The 24,908-nt window shown below is 47.9% G+C and overlaps 1 protein-coding gene across 1 annotated transcript in view; it reads right to left on the bottom strand.

Annotated features, from left to right (window-relative positions):
• Positions 1-24,908, bottom strand: part of LOC121875246 (transforming growth factor beta receptor type 3-like) — a 69,399-nt gene extending 44,491 nt beyond the window's left edge. The window contains exon 1 of the mRNA XM_042379706.1: positions 24,523-24,908. Coding sequence (XP_042235640.1) covers positions 24,523-24,562 — 40 coding nt within the window. The 5' untranslated portion in view covers positions 24,563-24,908. The remainder of the gene's footprint in view (positions 1-24,522) is intronic.

Raw genomic sequence — 24,908 nt, 5'->3', positions numbered from 1 at the left:
TCATATAAGCATTCAACCTATGTTTGAAGCTATTCAGCGTATTCGAGTTAATGATGATATTTGTAACTTGTTCCATTCATCCACTACTCTGTTTCAAACCAGTGTTTACCTATTTCACGCCGAAATCTAATTTGTCTAATTTAAAACCATTGTTACGAGTTCGCTCCTGGTTGGATAGTTTGAGTACCTTTGTAATGTCCCTTTGTTTAGCCCTGACTTCCATTCATACACCTCTATCATGTCGCCCCTCGCTCTACGTCTCTCAGGAGTGCAATTAAGATGCTTTAACCTGTCTCTGTACCAAGGTTCCTAATGCCCGGATTAGTCTTGTCATTCTCCTCTGGATTCTTTCCAATGATTCTATATCCATTCTGTAATACGGTGACCAGAACTGAACTGCGTAATCCAGGTGAGGTCTCTCAAGCGCAAGATATAATTTTAAGATGACCTCGCTAGTCTTGTAACTAACACTCTTTGTATGAACCAGTACTTTATTAGCCTTGTTACGAGCAAAAACACATTGTTTCCTACTTATCATTACTCTTAATCCCTCTCGCAGTCGGATTCCACAATGGCATCGTTGTTCATCTGGTAACTGGCCTGTTTACATCTCCGACTGAGTACTTTATTTTCCACATTGAATTTCATCTGCCATTTTCCGACCATTCGAAAAATTTGTTTAGATTTTCCTGTAATTTTGCAGTCCTCGTCAGATTTAATTACACGTCCTATTTTAGTGTCATCAGCAAATTTACTTATGTTGCTGTCTATGCCGATATCTATGTCGTTTATGTATATAATAAATAATAATGGTGCAAGTACTGAGCCTTGGGGAACTCCACTAGTGACGTTGCTCCAATGCGATTTAGTGCCGTTTATGCTCACTCGGTAGGTGTAGCGGTGTGGTAGGTGTAGCGGTGTGTAGGCAGGTGTAGTGGTGTGTAGGCAGGTGTAGTGGTGTGTAGGCAGGTGTAGTGGTGTGAAGGCAGGTGTAGCGGGGTGTAGGCAGGTGTAGCAGGGTGTAGGCAGGGTGTGGTAGCGGGGTGTAGACTGGTTGATCACAGGTACGGTCACAATTATCACAGGTGTAACATTCTTCATCACTGGTAACATTCACTACAGGAAAATACAGAACAAACGGGGAGAGGGGAAGGGGTTGGGGAGGGAAGGGTTGGGGAGGGGAGAATTTTACAGTACCGTAGATACTATATCTATGATGCCCGCAACCACGTGTGTTAAGAATCACTCTTTTGTTATCAGACCCAACCACCACTACCACCATCTCGCCCCAATATCACCACTACCACCTCCCCCTGGTTGTAGGTCACCACACTCACTAGCTGGCAACCCCCAACCCAGCGCCCGGCTGACGCATGCGCCTTATAATCCAGTGACGTCACAACTGCCCCGTGTGACGTCATGAATCACGTGATCGAGACGTGCGATGACATCACCAGCGGGGGAGGGGAGGACGGGAGAGCAAGGGAGAGGGAGGAAGTAAGGGGAGGGAAGCAAGGGGAGGGAAAGCAAAGGGAGGGGAGAGCAAAGGGGAGGGAGGACATATGGAGGAACATCTTCCGAATCACAAATGAAGAGAACAGGGATTTGATGGTCCCCACGAGGAGCTCGTCTTGATGAACTCGGGGCCAGACACACCGCACTAAGCCTTCCTGAAATCATATGGGAGATCTGAGAGGGACAGCCCACTGTCCAAACCAATCACCTCGGAAGAACTCAACAGAGCCATCTCCATACCAAGAATAAAGTCCCTGGTTATTCAGGCATCACCAAGGAGATCCTCAGCCACATAAACAACCCGCCAATGGAGAGACTGAGAACCACAAGAACGCTTGCCTGACCTCAGGTTATACTTCCCAACTAAATTCAAAGAGGCCATTATTACCCTAACACCAAAACAAGAAAGAACCCCGCCGTCCCACTAAACTACAGACCGATTCTCTCGGTACCTGGAAAATCAGAAAAATACACAATCGTCTGAGAAATCACCTGAAACAACCAACAGAGTCAACTCGCATACCGGTTCAGGAAAGGAAGTCCACCACAACAGTGATCAGTGATAGCCCTGGCATGTGAAGACACAGCCAGAGCCACGGCGAGTGGTAGACAATGTAATCTAACCTCCGGAGGTAGCGAAGGCATTTGACAAAGTCTGGCATGACGGTCTAAAATATAAGATCCTCCAACTCGAACTTCCCACCAAAAGTTCACTCTCAAAAGGTCCATTACCACCCCCGATCTACACGACCAGGCAATAGACAACCTCCCTAGACCAGCATCCGCCAGGGTTCAGGAATATGAAACAAGGCCCTTAAAACAACATACATGGGACAGGTAGGAGGTCTAGTGCCTGTACCGGCAAGAACAATTAACCCATGACACAACCAAACACACTATTAGCTTAGTAGCCTGCCTTCTTACCTCCTAAATTTCTTTCTTCCGAACTATAACTTCCTTCCCCCACCTCTAATCTTCTTTCATCCCTCCTTTCAATACAAAAAAGGGGGAGTGCAAGGGGGAGGGGAGGGGAGAGCAGGGAGGGAGGGTAACTCACCAGCTAGGGTGACCCTTCATTACCACACCAGACCGCCTCACACACACACACCCTCAACACCTTACATGACACTGACCACAGCCGGGAGTGTCAGACCAGTGACTCATCTAACCTAACCTAAACCTACACAATAAACGACTCACACAACATGGCGGCGGTGTGTCACTCAGACTATACTATACTATAACTAAATAAGCTGGTGTGTGTGGGTGTGTGTGTGTGTAAAACAAACAAACAGGAACATTACTATGCTTCGAAACGAGACTAAAACCACAATGGTGACGTCAGGATAAGTGACGTCAAGAATAGTGACGTCAGGATAAGTGACGTCATAGGGTGGGTGATGTCACGGGGAGGAGCTCCGGCTTACCTGGGGAAGAGACGACAGTTGGATCAATGTTTGGGTAGTGGTAGCTGTGCGCGCGCGAGCTCACGTACGCACTACGCACCAACTTACACACACAAGACTGATGTTATATATATACACACAGGCTACACACAAGCTGATACATACACACACACACAAGACTGATGTTATATATATACACACAGGCTACACACAAGACTGATACATACACACACACACACAAACTATGTTAAATATATACACACAGGCTAACACACAGCTGATACATACACACACACACAAGACTGATGTTATATATGTACACACAGGCTGGCTACACAAGTTGATACATCACACACAACAACACTGACTTATATGTGTTGATACACAGTCAGTCTCCAGGAGGTAACACAAGACTCAAGAGCCTGCTGTGTGTGTGTGTGTGTGTGTGTGAAGGGCTGCGTGGACGTGTGTGGCTGTGATCAAGAGTGAAGGAGGGAGAGAGAGGGAGGAGGAGGAGAGGAGGAAGGAAGGAAAGGAGGAGGGGAGGGAGGAAGGAAGGAAAGGAGGATGGGGGGGGGAGGAAGGGAGGAGTGAGGGAGGAGGAAGGAGGAGGGAGGGAGGAGGAAGGAGGAGGGGAGGGAGGAAGGAGGAGGAGGGAGAGAGGGAGGAGGGAGAGAGGGGGAGGAAGGGAAGAAGAGAGAGGAGTGAGGGAGAGAGAGAGAGAGATGGAGAGAGGAAGGGAGAGAGAGAGAGAGAGATGAGGGAGGGGAGAGGGAAGACGAGGGAGGAATGAATGGGGACTGAGGAGAGAGAGAGGGGGGGGAGGGAGGAGGGAGGAGAGAGAGAGGGGAGGAGGAGGGAGAGAGGGAACAGGAACACCAACACACATCTGTTAAAAACGGTTACAAACAGCGACTGACCGTACAGCATTGTGTGTGTGTGTGTGTGTGTGTGTGTGTGTGTGTGTGTGTGTGTGTGTGTGTGTGTGTGTGTGTGTGTGTGGGGTTGGTGACTACATAGAGAGAATTGCCTTAAATGTTTACACTCCACACACACACACACACATGTAGGTATGTCTGTTTGTATGTATATAACAGCATGTAGTGGGGGGACAACAGCTACACCACAAACCCAACCCTTACACCATCACCACACAGAGGTCAATATCTCCCCTTCTCCCTTCCTACCTCCCTACCCCCTATAACGGTACCACACGTCCATAAGCCTATCCCTGCCCGCCCCATAGGTTTAAATAACCACCACTACTACTAGACACAACCACAATCCTCTGTCTCTTACCACCACTAACCACGATACTGCTTAACGTTGTAGGGGGAGTAAATAGTGTGTGTGTGTGTGTGTGTGTGTGTATGTATGTATGTATGTATGTATGAATTCATGTTTCTGTATCTGTATGTATATAAGAATGCATGTATGTTGTGTTTTTCTGTCTGTATGTATGTATGTATGTATATATAGGTATGTATGTGTGTGTAGTGCACGCCCTGGTAACCTTGACTTACAAACACTGCTTTTAAGAGATAAACAGCCATGCATGTTAAACGCTAATACACACTAATTAGCCCGACACACACACACACACACACACACACACTGGTAATATACATACAGGAAATACACACACACAAAATATACACTAATACAATATTTAACTTGTCACTGATTTAACCAATAAATAGGAGAGAGAGAGAGAGAGAGAGAGAGAGGAGAGAGAGAGAGGAGAGAGAAGAGAAGAGAGAGAGAGAGAGAGAGAGAGAGAGAGAGAGAATACGGTAAAGGCTTTATCAAGGACGTCACGAAACAGCCTATAATGTCACTGCATTGGGGACGCCACCGGTGACGTCACGGCATCTTTCGGGGAGTTTAATCACTATGCGAAAGTAGTGACGTCACACACGGGGGGCTAACGAGTGACTCATAGTGTGGTAGAAGGAGAGTGAGGTACCGAGTGGGAGAGGGTGAGAGAGAGAGGGGGTGTGAGGTGAGGTAGAATGTGGAAAAGGGAGAAAGGGAGAGGGAGGGAGGGAGAGGAGGGAGAGGAGCCAAGATCAATGTGAGATGGAGGCAACTCTCTTTAGTGTCTCTTTCGTTGTGTGTGTGTGTGTGTGTGTGTGTGTGTGTGTGTGTGTGTGCGTGTGTGTGTGCGTGTGTGTGTGTGTGCGTGTGTGTGTGTACGCAACAGACATCTTAAGAGTTTAATTTTCAACAATACCTCTAACTCCCGCACGCAACACTACTTGGCCTACTCCTGCAAGCAGTACACCCTAAATCCCGCACGCAACACTCTTAGCCCACTCCCGCACGCAACATTACAACTACACCCGCACGCAAAACTCCTTACTCCCGCACGCAAAACTCCTCACTCTCGCACTCAAATTAAATCACCACCTGTCTTGTATAACACCTGTTTACACCTGCCATAGACCACAGGTGTTAACAAGAGGCTGGGACAGGTGTGTTGACTGATTCACCACAAACCTGTCAACGAGTGTGAAGTGTGTGTGTGTGTGAAATACCTGTACACACACACACACACATAAAGTCACTGGGACAACTACGGTGCCTCCTCCTCCATGCCCTCACGTCCCTCCACCTAAACTCCCTCCTCTCCTCCCTAACTATCGCACAGGAGGGTATACTGGCACTAAGGAGTCCACCACTAAGGTATACTGGCACCAAGAAGTATACTGGCACTAAGGGTATACTGGCACTAAGGAGGGTATACTGGCACTAAGGAGGTTATACTGGCACTAAGGAGGGTATACTGGCACAAGGAGGTTATACTGGCACTAAGGAGGGTATACTGGCACTAGAGGTATACTGCACTAAGGGGTATTACTGGCACAAAGGAGGTTATACTGGCACAAAAGGGTATACTGGCACAAGGAGGTTATACTGGCACTAAGGGGTTATACTGGCACTAAGGAGGTTATACTGGCACAAAGGAGGTTATACTGGCACTAAGGAGGTTATACTGGCACAAAGGAGGTTATACTGGCACTAAGGAGGTTATACTGGCACTAAGGGGTATACTGGCACTAAGGAGGTTATACTGGCACAAAAGGTTATACTGGCAGGAGGGTATACTGGCACTAAGGAGGTTATACTGGCACAAGGGTATACTGGCACTAAGGAGGTTATACTGGCACAAAGGAGGTTATACTGGCACAAGGAGGGTATACTGGCACAAAGGAGTTATACTGGCACTAAGGAGGTTATACTGGCACAAAGGAGGTATCTGGCACTAAGGGAGTTACTGGCACTAAGGAGGGTATACTGGCACAAGAGGTTATACTGGCACTGAGGGTATACTGGCACAAGGAGGGTATCTGGCACTAAGGAGGGTTATACTGGCACAAAGGAGGTTATACTGGCACTAAGGAGGTTATACTAGCTGGAGGTTATACTGGCACTAAGGAGGTTATACTGGCACAAGGAGGGTATACTGGCACAAGGAGGTTATACTGGCACAAAGGTTATACTGGCACTAAGGAGGTTATACTGGCACAAAGGGAGGTTATACTGGCACAAAGGAGGTTATACTGCACTAAGGAGGGTATACTGGCAAAGGAGGGTATACTGGCACAAAGGAGGGTTATACTGGCACAAAGGAGTTATACTGGCACAAAAAGGATGGTATACTGGCACTAAGGGAGGTTATACTGGCACAAGGAGGTTATACTGGCTAAGGAGGTTATACTGGCACAAGGAGGTATACTGGCACTAGGAGGTTATACTGGCACTAGGAGGGTATACTGGCACTAAGGGTTGATACTGGCACAAAGGAGGGTATACTGGCACAAGGAGGGTATACTGGCACAAGGGTTATACTGGCACAAAGGTGTATACTGGCACAAGGTTATACTAATGCAAAAGGAGGTTATACTGGCACAAGGAGGGTATACTGGCACAAAGGAGGGTATACTGGCACAAGGAGGGTATACTGGCACAAAGGAGGGTATACTGGCACAAAGGAGGGTATACTGGCACAAAGGAGGGTATACTGGCACAAAGGAGGGTTATCTGGCACTAGGAGGGTATACTGGCACAAAGGAGGTATACTGGCTAAGGAGGTATACTGGCACAAAGGAGGTTATACTGGCACTAAGGGGTATGCTGGCACAAAGGAGGTTATACTGGCACAAGGAGGGTATACTGGCACAAGGAGGTTATACTGGCACTAAGGAGGTTATACTGGCACTAAGGAGGTTATACTGGCACAAGGAGGTATACTGGCACAAAGGAGGTTATACGGCACTAGGATGGTATGCTAACAAAGGAGTTATACTGGCACTAGGAGTTATACTGGCAGGAGGTTATACTGGCACAAAGGAGGTATACTGGCACAAAGGAGGGTATACTGGCACAAGGAGGTTATACTGGCACTAAGGAGGGTTATACTGGCACTAAGGATGTTATACTGGCACAAGGAGGGTATACTGGCACAAGGGATGGTATACTGGCACAAAGGATGGTATCCTGGCACAAAAGGTTACTGGCACTAAGGAGGGTATACTGGCACAAAGGATGGTATACTGGCACAAAGGAGGTTATACTGGCACTAAGGGAGGTTATACTGGCACTAAGGATGTTATACTGGCACAAAGGAGGTATGCAACAAAGGTTATACTGGCACAAGGATGGTATACTGGCACAAGGAGGTTATACTGGCACTAAGGAGGTTATACTGGCACTAAGGATGTTATACTGGCACAAGGAGGGTATACTGGCACAAAGGAGGGTATACTGGCACAAAGGATGGTATACTGGCACAAAGGAGAGGTTCTGGCACTAAGGAGGGTATACTGGCACAAAGGAGGTTATACTGGCACAAAGGATGGTATACTGGCACAAAGGAGGGTATACTGGCACTAAGGAGGTTATCTGGCACTAAGGATATACTGGCACAAAGGAGGTATACTGGCACAAAGGAGGTGATACTGGCACTAAGGAGGTTATACTGGCACAAAGGAGGGTATCTGGCACAAAGGAGGGTATACTGGCACAAAGGAGGTTATACTGGCACAAGGATGGTATACTGGCACAAGGAGGGTATGTGGCACTAAGGAGGGTATACTGGCACAAAGGATGGTATACTGGCACAAAGGAGGGTATACTGGCACAAGGAGGGTATACTGGCACAAAGGATGAGTATACTAACAAAGGATGGTATACTGGCACAAGGAGGGTATACTGGCACAAAGGATGGTATACTGGCACAAAGGAGGTTATACTGGCACTAAGGAGGTTATACTGGCACAAGGAGGGTATACTGGCACTAAGGGTATACTGGCACAAGGAGGTTATACTGGCACTAAGGAGGTTATACTGGCACAAAGGAGGTATACTGGCACAAAGGAGGGTATACTGGCACAAGGAGGTTATACTGGCACAAAGGAGGTATACTGGCACAAGGAGGGTATACTGGCACTAAGGAGGGTATACTGGCACAAAGGAGGTATCTGGCACCAAGGAGGGTACTCTGGCACTAAGGAGGTATGCTAACAAGGGTTATACTGGCACAAGGAGGGTATACTGGCACAAAGGAGGGTATACTGGCACTAGGAGGTTATACTGGCACAAAGTACTAAGGAGGGTATACTGGCACAAAGGAGTTATACTGGCACTAAGGAGGTGCTAGCAAAGGAGGGTATACTGGCACAAAGGGTGTACTGGCACAAAGGAGGGTATACTGGCATAGGAGGAGGTATACTGGCACAAGGAGGGTATACTGGCACAAAGGAGGTTATACTGGCACAAAGGAGGGTATACTGGCATAAGGAGGGTATACTGGCACAAGGAGGTTATACTGGCACTAAGGAGGGTATACTGGCACAAGGAGGTTATACTGGCACTAAGGAGGTTATTCTGGCACTAAGGAGGTTGTCTAGGCACTAAGGAGGGTATACTGGCACCAAGGAGGGTATACTGGCAAAAGGAGGTTATACTGGCACTAAGGAGGTATACTGGCACTAAGGAGGTATACTAACAAGGGAGATATACTGGCATAAGGAGGTATACTGGCACAAAGGAGGTATCTGTAGCACTAAGGAGGGTATACTGGCACTAAGGAGGGTTATACTGGCACTAGAGGTATACTGGCACTAAGGAGGTATACTGGCACAAAGGAGGTATACTGGCACTAAGGAGGTGTATACTGGCACAAGGAGGTTGTCCAAGGTGTCTTGGCACTAAGGAGGGTATACTGGCACTAAGGAGGGTATACTGGCACTAAGGAGGTTATACTGGCACAAAGGAGGGTATACTGGCACCAAGGAGGTTATACTGGCACTAAGGAGGTATACTGGCACAAAGGAGGTTATCTGGCACTAAGGAGGTACTGGCACTAAGTGTTACTGGCACAAGGAGGTATACTAGCTAAGGAGGTTATAACTGGCACAAGGAGGGTATACTACTGGCACAAAGGAGGTTATACTGGCACTAAGGAGGTTATACTGGCACTAAGGAGGTTATACTGGCACTAAGGAGGGTATACTGGCACTAAGGGAGGTATACTGGCACAAGGAGGTTATACTGGCACAAAGGATTATACTGGCGAGTGTATACTAACAAAGGAGGGTTATCTGGCACAAAAGGGTATACTGGCACTAAGGAGGTATACTGGCACAAGGAGGATATACTGGCTGGAGGTATACTGGCACAAAGGAGGTTATACTGGCACAAGGAGGGTATACTGGCAAGGAGGTATACTGGCACAAAGGGGTTATACTGGCACAAGGAGGGTATACTGGCACTAAGGGAGGTTATAATCAGCACTAGGAATTGTGCTACAAGGAGGTTATACTGGCACTAAGGAGGGTATACTGGCACTAAGGAGGTATCTGGCACAAAGGTCTGGCAAGGAGGGTATCTGGCACAAGGAGGTTATATACTGGCACTAAGGAATTGTCTTAGCACAAAGGAGGTTATACTGGCACTAAGAGGGTATACTGGCACTAAGGAGGTATTATACTGGCACAAAGAAGGTTTACTGGCACTAAAGGAGGGTATACTGGCACAAGGAGGGTATACTGGCACAAGGTATACTGGCAAAGGAGGTTATACTGGCACAAAGGTGTCTGGCCTAAGGGTATACTGGCACAGAGAGGATTATACTGGCACAAAGGAGGTATACTGGCACTAAGGAGGTTATACTGGCACTAAGGAGGGTATACTGGCACAAGGAGGTTATCTGGCACAAAGGAGGTATACACAGAGTATACTGGCACAAGGAGGTTATACTGGCACAAGGAGGGTATACTAACAAAGGAGGTTATTCTACTAAAGTTATACCAGCATAAGGTATACTGGCACAAAGTTATACGGCACAAGGAGGTTATGGCACCAAGGAGGTTATACTGGCACAAAGGATGTCACAGAGTTATGGCACTAAGGGAGTATCTGGCACAAAGGAGGGTTATACTGGCACAAAGGAGGTTATACTGGCACTAAGGAGGGTATACTGGCACAAAGGAGGTTGTCTCTGGCACAAAGGAGGGTATACTGGCACTAAGGAGGTTATACTGGCACAAGGAGGTTAACCTGCACAAAGGAGGGTATACTGGCACAAAAGGGGTATCTACAGAGCACTAAGGTATACTGGCACAAAGGGTATACTGGCACAAAGGAGGTTATACTGGCACAAGGAGGTTATACTGGCACAAAGGTTATACTGGCACTAAGGGAGGGTATACTGGCACAAGGAGGTTATACTAACTAAGGAGGTTATACTGGCACAAAGGAGGTTATACTGGCACTAAGGAGGTTACTGGCACTAAGGGTATACTGGCACTAAGGAGGGTATACTGGCACTAAGGGGGGGATATACTGGCACAAAGGAGTATACTGGCACAAAGGAGGGTATACTGGCACTAAGGGGTATACTGGCACTAAGGAGGGTATACTGGCACTAAGGAGGGTATACTGGCAGGGGGTATCTGGCACTAAGGAGGTTGGAGGGTATACTGGCACTAGAGAGGTATCTGGCACAAGGAGGGTACTGGCACTAAGGGGGTGCCTGGCACTAAGGAGGGTATACTGGCACTAAGGGTACTGGCACTAAGGGGTATACTGGCATAAGGGGGTTATGCGCACTAAGGGTATACTGGCACTAAAGGAGGGTATACTGGCACTAAGGAGTTATACTGGCACTAAGGAGGGTATACTGGCACTAGGAGGGGTATACTGGCACTAAGGAGGGTATACTGGCTGGGGTATACTGGCACTAAGGAGGGTATACTGGCACTAAGGAGGGTATACTGGCACTGGGGGTATACTGGCACTAAGGAGGTATACTGGCACTAAGAGGTATACTGGCACTAAGGTATACTGGCACTAGGTATACTGGCACTAGGAGGGTATACTGGCACTAAGGAGGTATACTGGCACTAGAATAAGGCCTCAGGGGTATACTGGTACGCCTTTCTCTTTGTCGGATCACCAGTGTGGTTTCGCTAGGCAAGATCTACTGGTGATCCATCTTTGGTCATCCTCTCTTAGGGATTATGGCAGAAGCCTCGACATCTCAAGACATTTGACAGGGTATGGCATAAGTCTTTGCTATCTAAACTTCCTCTTTTGGTTTCTCTCCCCACTTTGTTTCTCATCTCTAGCTTCCTGAGAACCGATCCATGGCAGTTGTTGTCGAGGATCGATCTCTCGCTCTTTCACTACAGTAGTGGTGTCCCACAGGTTATGTTCTTTCACCTACTCTCTCCTTCTTTTTATTAACTTTCTTCACTACAACTATTATAGCCATTCTTACGCTAATGATTCTACTCTTCACTCTTCTTCACATTTTCCCCTTCCTCCTAACCCTCAAACTAGATCTGTTTCTAGAGCTGATATCATTATTTCTATCAAGCGGATCTGTGCAGCATCTCTGAATGGGGAGGTAGAAACTTGGTTAAATTCAATAGTAATAAAACTCAATATTTACCAATTACACTTTGTAAATTAGACGATCTCCCACCAATTACATTTCTGGACGCTATCATTCTGCCAAATTCTGAAATAAATATGTTAGGCCTCACCATTTCCTCCAATATGTTCTGGAAATCACACATCCAAAGTATAGCTAAAGCTGCCTCCCGAAAGCAGGAATGCTGTACAGATGCATAGCTACTTCACTCCTGAGCAGTTGCTCCAAGTATATAGGATTCATTCGTCCTAGCAGGTGCTCTCACACCTGAATTGGCTCTTCTTCTGTCAACTATTAGATAGGTGGAATCAAAGGCATTGTGTATTAACTCTCCTCCTTTAGTCGACAATCTCTCTCCTTTCTCTTCATACAATGTTGCTTCACTCTCTCTCTTTTACAGGTACTTTAACAGGCAATGTTCGGTGAATTTGGCATCCTGTGTACCGCCGGCAAGGCCGTGGGCTCGTCTAACACGTCTTGCCCGCGGTGCCCCCGTTTCTCCATGGATGTCGGTCACACTAGAATAACCCGTTATAGTGCCTCCTTCTCCTCACACAGACAAACTGTGGAATGCTCTGCCTTCTTCTGTGTTTCCATACTTATACAATCTGTCTCAAAAGATGGTTTTCCGTCATCTGCGTGGTGTAGATTAACACAGTATAAACTTTTTCTTCTCTATTTTCAAATTCTTTTCTGTTCTTTTTTTCGCCCCCTCCCAGGCCCCGTTGTGGGCTAATTCCCGTAAAAATACAAAAAATACTGGCACTAAGGAGGGTGACCAAGGGCAACATCCAACACTCCTTAATAAAATGATTTTAGCCTTACAACATGTGGGTGGGCCAGGGTGGAGGGGTGTGTGGGGGAGGGGTGTGGGGTGTGGGGTGTGTGGGGTGGGGTGTGGGGTGGGGTGTGTGGGGTGGGGTGTGTGTGGGGTGGTGTGTGGGGTGGGGAGTGTGTGGGGTGGGGTGTGTGGGGTGGGGTGTGTGGGGGTGGGGTGTGTGGGGTGGGGGGTGTGTGGGGAGCCAGGTTGGAGGGGGATGGGCCAGGGTGGAGGGGGTGGGCCAGGGTGGAGGGGTGGGCCAGGGGTGGAGGGGGTGGGCCAGGGTGGGAGGGGGGGGCCAGAGATTGGGAGGGTGTGTGGAGGTGGGGTTGGTGGGGTGAGTTGGTGGGTGGGGTGTGTTGGGGTGAGTGTGGGGTGGAGTTGGGGTGTTGGGGTTGGGGTTGGAGTTATGAGGTGTTGGAGGTGGTGGTGGAGGTAACAGTGGTGGAGGTGACAGTGGAGGTGAACAGTAGTGGAGGTGACAGCGATGGAGGGTAACAGTGGTGGAGACAGTGGTGGAGGTGACCCAGTGATGGAGGGTGACAGTGATGGAGGTAACAGTGGTGGAGAGTGGCAGTGGTGGAGGTAACAGTGGTGGTGACAGTGGTGGAGGTAACAGTGGTAGAGGGTAACAGTGGTGGAGGTGACAGTGGAGGTGACTGATGGAGGTAACAGTGGTGGTGGGTGACAGTGGTGGGAGGTAACAGTGGTGGAGGTGAGTGGTGGGAGGAGGTGACAGTGGAGGTAACAGTGGTGGTGGGTGACAGTGGTGGAGGTGACTGATGGAGTAACAGTAAGTGGAGGGTAACAGTGGTGGAGGTGACAGTGGTGGAGGTAACAGTGGTGGAGGTAACAGTGGTGGAGGGTAACAGTGGAGGTAACAGTGGTGGAGGTGATGACAGTGGTGGAGGGTAACAGTGGTAGAGGTAACAGTGGTGGAGAATGGCAGTGGTGGAGGGTGACAGTGGTGGAGGGTGACAGTGATGGAGGTGGCAGTGGTGGTGGGTGACAGTGGTGGAGGTGACAGTGGTGGAGGTTTGACAGCGTTAGAGGTGACAGTGGTGGAGGTGACAGTGGTGGAGGTAACAGTGGTGGTGGGTAACAGTGGTGGAGGTGACAGTGGTGGAGGGTGACAGTGATGGAGGTAACAGTGGTGGTGGGTAACAGTGGTGAGTGAGGTAACAGTGGTGGAGGTGACAGTGGTGTGGAGGTTTGACAGCGTTAGAGGGTGATGACAGTGGTGGAGGTGACAGTGATGGAGGGTGACAAGTGTGGAGGATGACAGTGTTGGAGGTTGACAGTGGTGGAGGGTTTTGACAGTGGTGGAGGTGACAGCGGTGGAGGATGAGTGTTGGAGGTGACAGTGTTGGAGGGGCTTACGGCCTCTCTTCCACAACATCTGCAGTTGAATCCTCTCTCAGATTTCACACACACACACACACACACACACACACAATTCCAATAATAATAATAATAATAATAATAATAATAATAAATAATAATAAAATGTTCAATCAACAAACCTAACCAAAGATCAAGTAAGGTTAAAGGTAAAGGCGAGGTTAGGTTAGGTAAGGCGAGGTTAGGTTAGGTAAGGTTAGGTTAGGTTAGGTTAGGTAAGGCGAGGTTAGGTTATAATGACACTGTTAATACCGCCACATATAATATACACACAATAGGCAGCCACAACAAAAGGTGTATCGAGTGAGCCCATAAAACCAGTGTTTGTTTACCTGCCAGCGCTGGATGAGGTATTTCCCGCCGCTTTACTCTAATATCTGACAGATCACATAGATATGTTACACACTCACAGTTTGTTTATTTTCCTGATACATGATAAAACATTGCGGGAGGGTGGGGGAGAATGAGGCCAGGGGTAAGGGGTGCAGGGAGGGAGGGAGGAGGGAGTGAGGGGAAAGGAGTGGGGGAGGGAGGGAGTGAGGGAGGGGAAGGGTGCAGGCAGGCAGGGGAGGGAGGGAGGGAAGGGAGGGGAGGGAGGGAGGGAGGAGTGCAGGAGGGAGGGAGGGAGGGAGGGAGGAGGGGGAGGGAGGGAGGGAGGGAGGGGTGAGGCAGGGAGTATAGGGGGGTGGAGGGAGGGAGGGAGGAGGGAGGGGGAGGGAGGAGGGAGGGAGGGAGGGAGGGGGAGGGTGGGAAGGTGGGGAGGGGAGAGGCAGGGGAGGGGGGTGCAGGGAGGGAGGGAGGAGGGGGGAGGGAAAGGAGGAGGGAGGGAGGGAGGGAGGGAGGGAGGGAGGGAAGGGAGAGTGCAGGCAGGGAGGCAGGGGAGGGAGGGAGGGAGGGAGGGGGAGGGAGGGAGGGAGGGGTGCAGGGGAGGGAGGGAGGGAGGGGAGAGGGAGGAGGGAGGGAGGGAGGAGGAGGGAAGAGGGTGCAGAGGGAGGGAGGGAGGAGTTCCTACCATACCCAACAAAAAACAATCAGGGCCAAGGTGTGGTGTGGAGGTGGTGTGGTGTAGGTGGTGTGGTGTATGGTGGTGTGGTGTGGGTGGTGTGGTGTGGGTGGTTGGTGGTGTGGGTGGTGTGGTGGGTGAGGTGTGGTGTGGGTGGTGTGGTGTGGGTAGTGTGGTGTGGGTGGTGTGGTGTGGGTGGTGTGGTGTGGGTGGTGTGGTGCAGGTGGTGTGGTGTGGGTGGTTGTGTGGTGTGGGTGGTGTGGTGTGGGTGGTTGTGGTGTGGGTGGTGTGGGTGTGGGTGGTGGTGTGGGTGGTGTGTGGTGGTGTGGTGTGGGTGGTGTGGTGTGGGTGGTGTGGTGTGGGTGGTTGTGGTGTGGGTGGTGTGGTGTGGGTGGTGGTGTGGGTGGTGTGGTGTGGGTGGTGTGGTGTGGGTGTGGTGTGGGTGGTGTGGTTGTGGGTGGTGTGGTGTGGTGGTTAGTTGTGGTTAGTTATGGTGTGGGTGGTTGTGGTGTGGTTGATTGTGGTGTGGGTGGTGTGGTGTGGGTGGTTGTGGTGTGGGTGTGGTGTGGGGTGGTGTGGTGTGGGTGGTGTGGGCAGGTGGTGTGGTGTGGGTGGTGTGGTGTGGGAGTGTGGTGTGGGTGGTGTGGTGTGGGTGGTGTGGTGTGGGGTGGTGTGGTGTGGGTGGTTGTGGTGTGGGTGGTGTGGTGTGGGTGGGTGTGGTGTGGGTGGTTGTGGTGTGGGTGGTTGGTGTGGGTGGTGTGGTGTGGGTGGTGTGGTGTGGGTGGTGGTGTGGGTGGTGTGGTGTGGTGGTGTGGTGTGGGTGGTTGTGGTGTGGGTGGTGTGGTGTGGGTGGTGTGGTTGTGGTGGTGTGTGGGTGGTGTGGTGTGGGTGGTGTGGTGTGTGGGTGGTGTGGTGTGGGTGGTTTGGTGTGGGTGGTATTGATTGGTGGTTAGGGTTGATATTGGTGTAGGTGGTTGTGGTGTGGGTGGTGTGGTGTGGGTGGTTTGTGTTGGTAGGTGGTGTGGTGTGGGTGGTGTGGTGTGTGGGTGGTGGTGTAGGTGGTGTGGTGGAGGGTGGTGTGGTGTGGGTGGTGTGGTGTGGGTGGTTGGTGGTGTGGGTGGTGTGGTGTGGGTGGTGTGGTGTGGGGTGGTGTGGTGTGGGTGGTTGGTGGTGTGGGTGTGGTGTGGGTGGTGTGGTGTGGGTGGTTGGTTGTGGGTGGTGTGGTTGTGGGTGGTTGGTGTGGGTGTGTGGTGTGGGTGGTTGTGGTGTGGGTGGTTGTGGTGTGGGTGGGGTTGTGTTGTGGGTGGGGTGTGGTTGTGGGTGGTGTGGGTGTGGGTGGTGTGGTGTGGTGTGGGTGTGGTGTGGTGTGGGTGGTGTGGTGTGGTGGTATGTGTGGGTGGTGTGGTGTAGGTGGTGTGGTGTGGGTGGTGTGGTGTAGGTGGTGTGGGTGTAGGTGGTGTGGTGTGGGTGGTGTGGTGTGGGTGGTGTGGTGTGGGTGGTGTGTGGGTGGTTGTGGTGTGGGTGGTGTGTGTGGGTGGTGGTGTGGGTGGTGTGGTGTGGGTGGTGTGTGGTGTGGGTGGTGTGGTGTGGTGGGTGTGGTGTGGGTGGTGTGGTGTGGGTGTGGTGTGGGGTGGTGTGGTGTGGGTGGAGTGGTTGTGGGTGGGGTGTGGTGTGGGTGGTTGTGGTGTGGGTGTGGTGTGGGGAGGTGTGGGTGTGGGTAGTTGTGGTGTGGGTGGTGTGGTGTGGGTGGTGTGGTGTGTGGGTGGTGTGTTGTGGGTGGTGTGGTGTGGTGTGGTGGTTATTGGTTGTGGTGTGGGTGTGTTGTGGTGGTGTGGTGTGGGTGGTGTGGTGTGGTTGGTGTGGTGGTTGGTTGTGGGTGTGGGTGATTGTGGTGTGGGTGGTGTGGTGTGAGGTGGTTGGTTGTGGGTGGTGTGGTTAGGTGGTGTTGTGGTTGGTGTGTGTTGTAGGTGGTGTGGTGTGGGTGGTGTGGTGTGGGTGGTGTAGTTGTAGGTGGTGTGGTGTGGGTGGTTGTGGTGTGGGTGGTGTGGTGTGGGTGGTGTGGTGTGGGTGGTTGTGTGTGGGTGGTGTGGTGTGGGTGGTGTGGTGTGGGTGGTTGGTGTGGGTGGTGTGGTGTGGGTGGTGTGGTGTGGGTGGTGTGGTGTGGGTGGTGTGGGGTGTGGGTGGTGTGGTGTGGGTGGTGTGGTGTGGGTGGTTGTGGTGTAGTGGTGTGGTGTGGGTGGTGTGGTGTGGGTGGTGTGAATTGTGGGTGGTGTGGTGTAGGTGGTGTGTGGGTAGTGTGGTGTGGGTGGTGTGGGTGGGTGGTGTGTGGTGTGGGTGGTGTGGTTGTGGGTGTTGTGGTGTGGGTGGTGTGGTGTGGGTGGTGTGGTGGGTGTGGACATAAGACTGACACCTTTAAGACCACACACACACACACCTCAGAGGCACTCATTCACGGAGTATGTGTGTGTGTGTGTGTGTGTGTGTGTGTGTGTGTGTGTGTGTGTGTGTGTGTGTGTGTGTGTGTGTGTGTGTGTGTGTGTGTGTGTGTGTGTGTGTGTGTGTGGGAGGCTCGGTTGGTTAGGTTAGACTAGATTAGGTAAGGTAAAGTTAAAATAGGTTACGTGAGGTTAAGTTAGGTTAATTTAAGTTAGGTTAATCAAGGTAAAGTAAGGTTAAATTAGGTTAGGTGAGATTAAGTTGGAAGCTTAGTGAGGTTAAGTTGCTAGGTTAGGTTAGGTTAAGTTAGATTAGGCGTAGTGAGGTTAAGTTGCTAGGTTAGGTTAGGTTAGGTCAGGTGGCGTGTTATCCTGCTGACGGCCACAGTCTTGGACAGATCAGGTGCATAGATATAAAAGCTTTATGCGTGCTGTCACCGGTCATGTGTGTGTGTCAGTCACGTGCCCATCACAAGACGCGTGTGTGTGCCAGTGTGACGCAGCTCAATAAACCTCCTCCCCCCCACACACACACACACACACCTACCTACCCTGTACACACACAAACACACATCTGTGAGGAATTACCAAAACCACGTCAGGTCTAATACCATCTGAGGTAATTACACCACGTGAGGACCCTCATAACACCATCTGTGAGGTAATTACACCACGTGAGGACCCTCATAACACCATCTGTGAGGTAATTACACCACGTGAGAGACCCTCATAACACCATCTGTGAGGTAATTACACCACGTGGGTCCCCATAACACCATCTGTAGGGATTACTACCACGTGGTCCCTCATAACACCATTTGTGAGGTATTACACCACATGGGTCCCCATAACACCATCCTGTGAGAGATTACACACACGTGGTCCTCATAACACCATCTGCGAGGTACTACACCATGTCAGGTCCCTCATAACACCATCTGAGCAACACTACATCACGTGAGGTCCCTCCTAACACCATCTGGGAGGAGTTACTACACCACGTGTTTGCTGTTCAACACCTACATTAATCTGTATGTTCACTGTATGTTCCTTCACCTTTCTATGAAGGCTTTTGTTAAACCACCAATGTAGTGTAATAAGTCATTTATGTCCAATGTATATTTTCAGCCTTCGCTGCAGAACTTTTCAATAAACCGTTATTATTATTATATATAATGGCTCCCCGTAAAGAGGATGGCGGCCCTAGAGCCACCTTGATGAATTTGTTCATGTAAAGCTGTCGCCAACACAACAACCACACCCTGAGTTAACGAGCTGCATGACCCAGTGTTTAAATGTAGAAGCTGTCGCCAACACAACCACCACAACCTGAGTTAACGAGCTGCATGACCCAGTGTTTAAGGTGTAGAAGCTGTCGCCAACACAACAACCACACCCTGAGTTAACGAGCTGCATGACCTACTGTTTACGGTGTAGAAGCTGTCGCCAACACAACAACCACGCCCTGAGTTAACGAGCTGCATGACCTAGTGTTTAAGGTGTAAAACTGTCGCCAAAACAACAACCACACCCTGAGTTAACGAGTTGCATGATCCAGTGTTTAAGGTGTAGAAGCTGTCGCCAACACAACCACCACACCCTGAGTTAACGAGCTGCATGACCCAGTGTTTAGGTGGAACTGTCGCAAAACAACAACCACACCCTGAGTTAACGAGTTGCATGATCCAGTGTTTAAGGTGTAGAAGCTGTCGCCAACACAACCACCACACCCTGAGTTAACGAGCTGCATGACCTAGTGTTTAAGGTAAAACTGTCGCCAAAACAACAACCACACCCTGAGTTAACGATTGCATGATCCAGTGTTTAAGGTAGAAGCTGTCGCCAACACAACAACCACACCTCTGAGTTAACGAGCTGCATGACCCAGTGTTAAGGTAGAAGCTGTCGCCAACACAACAACCACACCAAGTTAACGAGCTGCATGACCAGTGTTTAAGAACATAAGAACATAAGGAGTCTGCAATAGCGGCTGGCTCTGTGCATGGCAGCTCCTGTCGAGAGTTACTACCACTCTCTATCATCCATGAATCTATCTAGCCTCCTTTAAAACTCTCCAGCGTTCCAGCACTAGCTACAAAGTTGCTAAGCTTGTCCACTCGTCCACCACCCTATTTGTGAACCAGTCCTTCCTATCTCCTCCTAAACCTATCCAACTTAAATCCGTTGCTACGAGTCCTATCCTGCTCGGATATTATAAGAACTTTATCTATATCGCCTTTATTGATTCCTTTCACCCACTTAAATACTTCTATCATATCTCCCCGCACTCTTCATCTTTCTAGGGAATGCAAGTTAAGTTTCTTAAACCTATCTTGATATGGAAGGTTTTGCCCGGAATCATTTTCGTCATTCTTTCGCTGCCCGACTCCAGTAAATTGATATCCATTCTATAATAAGGGCACCAACCGAACCGCATAATCGAGGTGCGGTCGACTAGCGCAAGATATAGTTGCAATAAGACCTCTGCACTCTTATTACTTACACTTCTAGATATAAAACCAATACTCTGTTTGCCTTATTTCGAACATTAACGCACTGTCGCCAACACAACAACCAATAAGTTAACGAGCTGCATGAACTAGTGTTTAAAATGTAGAAGCTGTCGCCAACACAACAACCACGCCCTGAGTTAACGAGCTGCATGACCCAGTGTCAAGGAATAGGGCCAATTGCAAGAACGGTTATAGGGTGTACGGCGCCATTTACGATGACCTTCTTGCCCTGGTCTTTTTTCTTCAATACACACTTTAACACATGGAATTCTGCACTTTTTGAAGCTTTGGAGAGTCTTGAAACAAGTTTCCTGGTGGGAATTATTAGCTAGTGCTGTACTCAAAATATCGAAACTTCGAGATCTCCAGAGCTTCAAAAGGGTGGTATATCTGAAACAAGATCAGGGCAAGGTCATCGTAAAATGCGTCGTACAACCCACGACTGTTCTTGCAATTGGCCCTTAGTCCGAGAAGACCGGACATCTCGCCAACTACACTGGCTAACCATTACCCCACAACACGTTCCACAAATCGATTAACATCCAAGTTCCCAATTACTGCTGGGTAAACAGAGGCAAATGGCGTATAAAAAGAAACTTGCCCATAGCTTCACCCTGCCCTCCCCCCAACCCACACTCCTCATAATCATCACGAATGTCAAAAAAATTTACCCACATATATAACAAATACTTTCGGTTCCTCAACACACCTAAAATAACTTACCATAACCAACTCCATCTAACCTAATCTAACCTCACAAACTTCTCTAACCTCAATAACCTAACTAACTCTAACTTGAACCATAACATAACTCACTTCTTAACCTACCATAACCTACTCTAACCTAACTTCACCTAACCTAACATCAGGCCAACTTACCACGTCATACACAAGCGCCACATAAACACTGATAAACATTCAACATTTCTCCAGTATTAAATTAGCTACATTAACATTTCCCAGAACATCTATTAAATCAGATTAAAGCTTCCACGATATTTAGGAGGAGGGAAAGGGGATGGGGGATGGGGAGAGGGAAGGAGAGGGGGAAGGGATGGGGAGAGGGAAGGGGAAGGGAGAGGGAGGAAGGGGGATGTTACTAAAAACCGAGATGATTCATAATAATAAGAACGTTGGCGAGTTTGTTTACATGTGGCGGATTGCCAGAAGCCACCAGAGGGAGACACTACGTACCTAAACCTTTTTATTTATTTCTACAAAAAAATGAAGGAAGAAAGAAAGAAGGAGGAAGTAAATAAGGAAGAAAATTAATAAAGAAATGAGGAGACAGAGACACTACGTACCTAAACCTTTTTAACTTATTTCTACAAAAGTTTTTTAAGGAAGGAAGGAAGTAAATAAGAAGGAACAAATTAAAAGAAGAGAAAGGAATGATTTACGAGACAAAGGATTTTTTTCTGGTTTATTATTGAAACTTTTAACTTTGGGAAAATTTTAGGCACCAGATAAACACTATAATGAATATAGAAAATTATAGTGGGGTAGTTGTGGTAGTGAAGATACTTTAGTGGTAGTAGTTGGGGTAGTAGTAGTAGTAGTAGTAGTAGTAGTAGTAGTAGTAGTAGTAGTAGTAGTAGTAGTAGTAATTGATAACTTCAAACATAGGTTGTGTAAAGGGGACATTCTTATGTTCTTAGGAGTGGTTAGGTTAGTGTTAGGTCAGATTCCAAGCAACAGTTCATCCCTAATTTACGAAAGTGAACACCTTAAGCCTTTCACTTGACCTAAGACGACCAGTTACTACCACTACTACTATACAAACACTGTACAGTACGTAAAACAACTATTTGTGCAGGTGGGGGTCGATATGCTCCCAAATGACGTGTGACTAGTGACAGCCCTCATATACCAATAATTATCATCCATGGTCTCATATTGTTTCCCACAAAGTATAAACTGATAGTTGTTTTAGCTACTGTACCGTGTAAGAATATAAGCAATGGTAAAAAGGCTACGATCAAGGCCAAGCCAATAATACCACCATATACCCAGCCAGAGAGAGAGAGAGAGAGAGAGAGAGAGAGAGAGAGAGAGAGAGAGAAGTACATACCAAACTTCGCTAAACCAACTCAATATAACCAAACGTAAACAAACACACGGCCGCAACAGTATTAGGCTCTTGTACACTGTGTTACTACCACCACCATTATCATCACCACCACACATCACCGCCCACTACACCCTACCACCATCAGATATCGTGGGTATAAAATAAATAAATAAATAAATAAATAAATATATATATATATATATATATATATATATATATATATATATATATATATATATATATATATATATATATATATATATATATATATATATTAAATAGTATTTTTTTCTTTGTGTCTTGTGATCTGTTAACATCGCTGTAGATAATAAATGAATATATTTAGAGATGCCGTTTGCCAAGTGTGTGATCTCTCTCTCTTTCTATATATATATATATATATATATATATATATATATATATATATATATATATATATATATATATATATATATATATATATACTGTATTATGAGTTTGTGTATGTTAGGTTAGGTTGGGAGAGGTTACCGTGTACGTAAGGTGAGGTTTGCTACCAAACACGTAAGGTAAGGTGAGGTAAGGTTAGGTTAGGTAATGTTAGGTTAGGTAATGTTAGGTTAGGTTAGGTTATGTTAGGTTAGGTTAAGTTAGGTTAGGTTAAGTTATGTTGGTTAATCTTGAGGTGACGTGCCGACTGTCAGTGGGAAGCATCAGAGGCGTAAATACAAACCTTCAGATCAAGTGTTAATATATTACCAGTAATGATAAACTAATTCACTTTCCTTGTATCAACACTTATATGTACGTGTGTGTGTGTGTGTACCTGTGTCAATGTGTATAACTGTGTCAATATGTGTGTACCTGTGATCAATGTGTGTGTGTGTGTGTACCTGTGTCAATGTGCATAACTGTGTCAATGTGTGTGTACCTGTGTCAATGTGTATAACTGTGTCAATATGTGTGTACCATCAATGTGTGTGCGTACCTGTGTCAATGTGTATAACTGTGTCAATGTGTGTACCTGTGTCATCGTGTATAACTGTGTACATGTGTGTGTACCTGTAACTGTGTCAATGTGTACCTGCATCGATGTGTGTACCTGCATCAATGTGTGTGTACCTGCATCAATGTGTGTGTGTGTACCTGGGTTAAATGGACAGCTACCAAACCTGGAGGAATTTACTGTGGTTGGCTTCACGAGATGGTGATGGGGGATGGGGGGTGGGTGATGGGGGGTGATAGCAGGAGGTATGGAGGAGAGGAGGGAGGAGGGAGAAGGAAGGAAAGGAAGGAAGGAAGAAGGAAGGAAGGAAGAAGGAAGGAAGGAAGGAAGGGTGGGTGGGTGGGTTCGTATTCCAAAACAGAGTGAGGAAGTTCTGGAGTCTGACCATCATATTCCAGGCGAGTGAAGGTTGGAATGTAACAGGGGGTTGAGGGGGGAGATGGGAGGGGGGGAGATGGGAGGAGGGGAGATGGGGAGGAGGGAGATGGGAGGAGGGGGAGATGGGGAGGAGGGGAAAGAGGAGAGGAGGAGGAGGTGAGGAGGAACAGAAGGAAACAGAAAGAGGAGGAGGAAAAGAAGATGAAGGAGGAGGAACACAAGAGGAAAGAAGAAGAGGAATGAAAAAGAAGAACAGAAGAAGGAGGAGGAAGACCTAGAATAACAGGCAGGTTAACACACGTCAACGTTAATACTGTATCGACCATCAACCTTGTAGGAGGCTGGACACACACACACACACACACACACACACACACACACACACACACACTACATTCTTCCTACATACATATATACACTGTAGATGATAAATATCATATATGTGTGTGTGTAAAAAATGTAACTATGTATGTATGAATGAATGAAGACAGAACGTAACATACTGTGTTTGTATGCGTGAAGGCCGCCCCCCCCATAGCCTTTTAAACGGTGTTCCAAACCTCACAACGTTATCAAGAGAAACGTCATAGTCTATGTCATCACACCGCCAGTGTCAACACCTAATTATAGAGATCATTCACATAAACGGAATTTATTAACAGCCCAGTTTTTACATAATTGTTTCAAAAAACACCGAGACTCTTAAACTACTGTCCCTATATTTAACTTACTTCACAGACGCTAATGACAGCAATAACATACTTATATCATCAATTACCACGTCACCGTAAGTCATAACACGAATAACACATTTTTTGATGTGTGTGTGTGTGTGAGTGTGTGTGTAATAACTAGTGGTGGTGAAGTGTGTGTAGTGATGATGATGGCCTCTGTCAGGTGTTAGTTAATAGTAGTGGATCACGTTGGTAAGATGGTCATAATTTGTACGGCTGTCTTAAAATAATTACCAATTGTTGGAGTTTTACTTATAAAGACATTGATTGTGGAGGCAGCAGGCTGAGTCACCACCATAACCAAGAAGAGTTCAACTTACCAGTTTTGTCTAATCCATTTGTTGGCCTCGAGATGACCATACACACAGATGATGCCTCCACTACCTGCTGTCACACACTGGTCTTGGCCTCAGTCAATAACACGGGCTATAACGCACCCTATAAATATATCTCTGGTATAATGGGATTTTTTTTTTTATATACCGGACTAGGCCTGTCCTCCACCAGCCTACGCGCACAATATATGTAAGTTTAAGAAAATCACCGGTTTATGTGTCACCTAGATGTCACTGTGGTCACTTTAGTGTGTGTGAGTATTATCGTCGTTTGCTTCACCTTCAGTACAAAATTCAGTTATATGTTTGGAGGGTAAAATAGAATACTCAATCCATGAGAGCGTGAGCGCGAGTGTACACCACCTCGTCTT

This window comes from Homarus americanus, unplaced genomic scaffold (genome assembly GCF_018991925.1).
Source record: "Homarus americanus isolate GMGI-L3 unplaced genomic scaffold, GMGI_Hamer_2.0 scaffold56241, whole genome shotgun sequence".
Taxonomy (NCBI): Eukaryota; Metazoa; Arthropoda; class Malacostraca; order Decapoda; family Nephropidae; genus Homarus; species Homarus americanus.
Note: the sequence above shows the minus strand (reverse complement) of the source record. Positions and strands in the feature narration are given on the sequence as shown.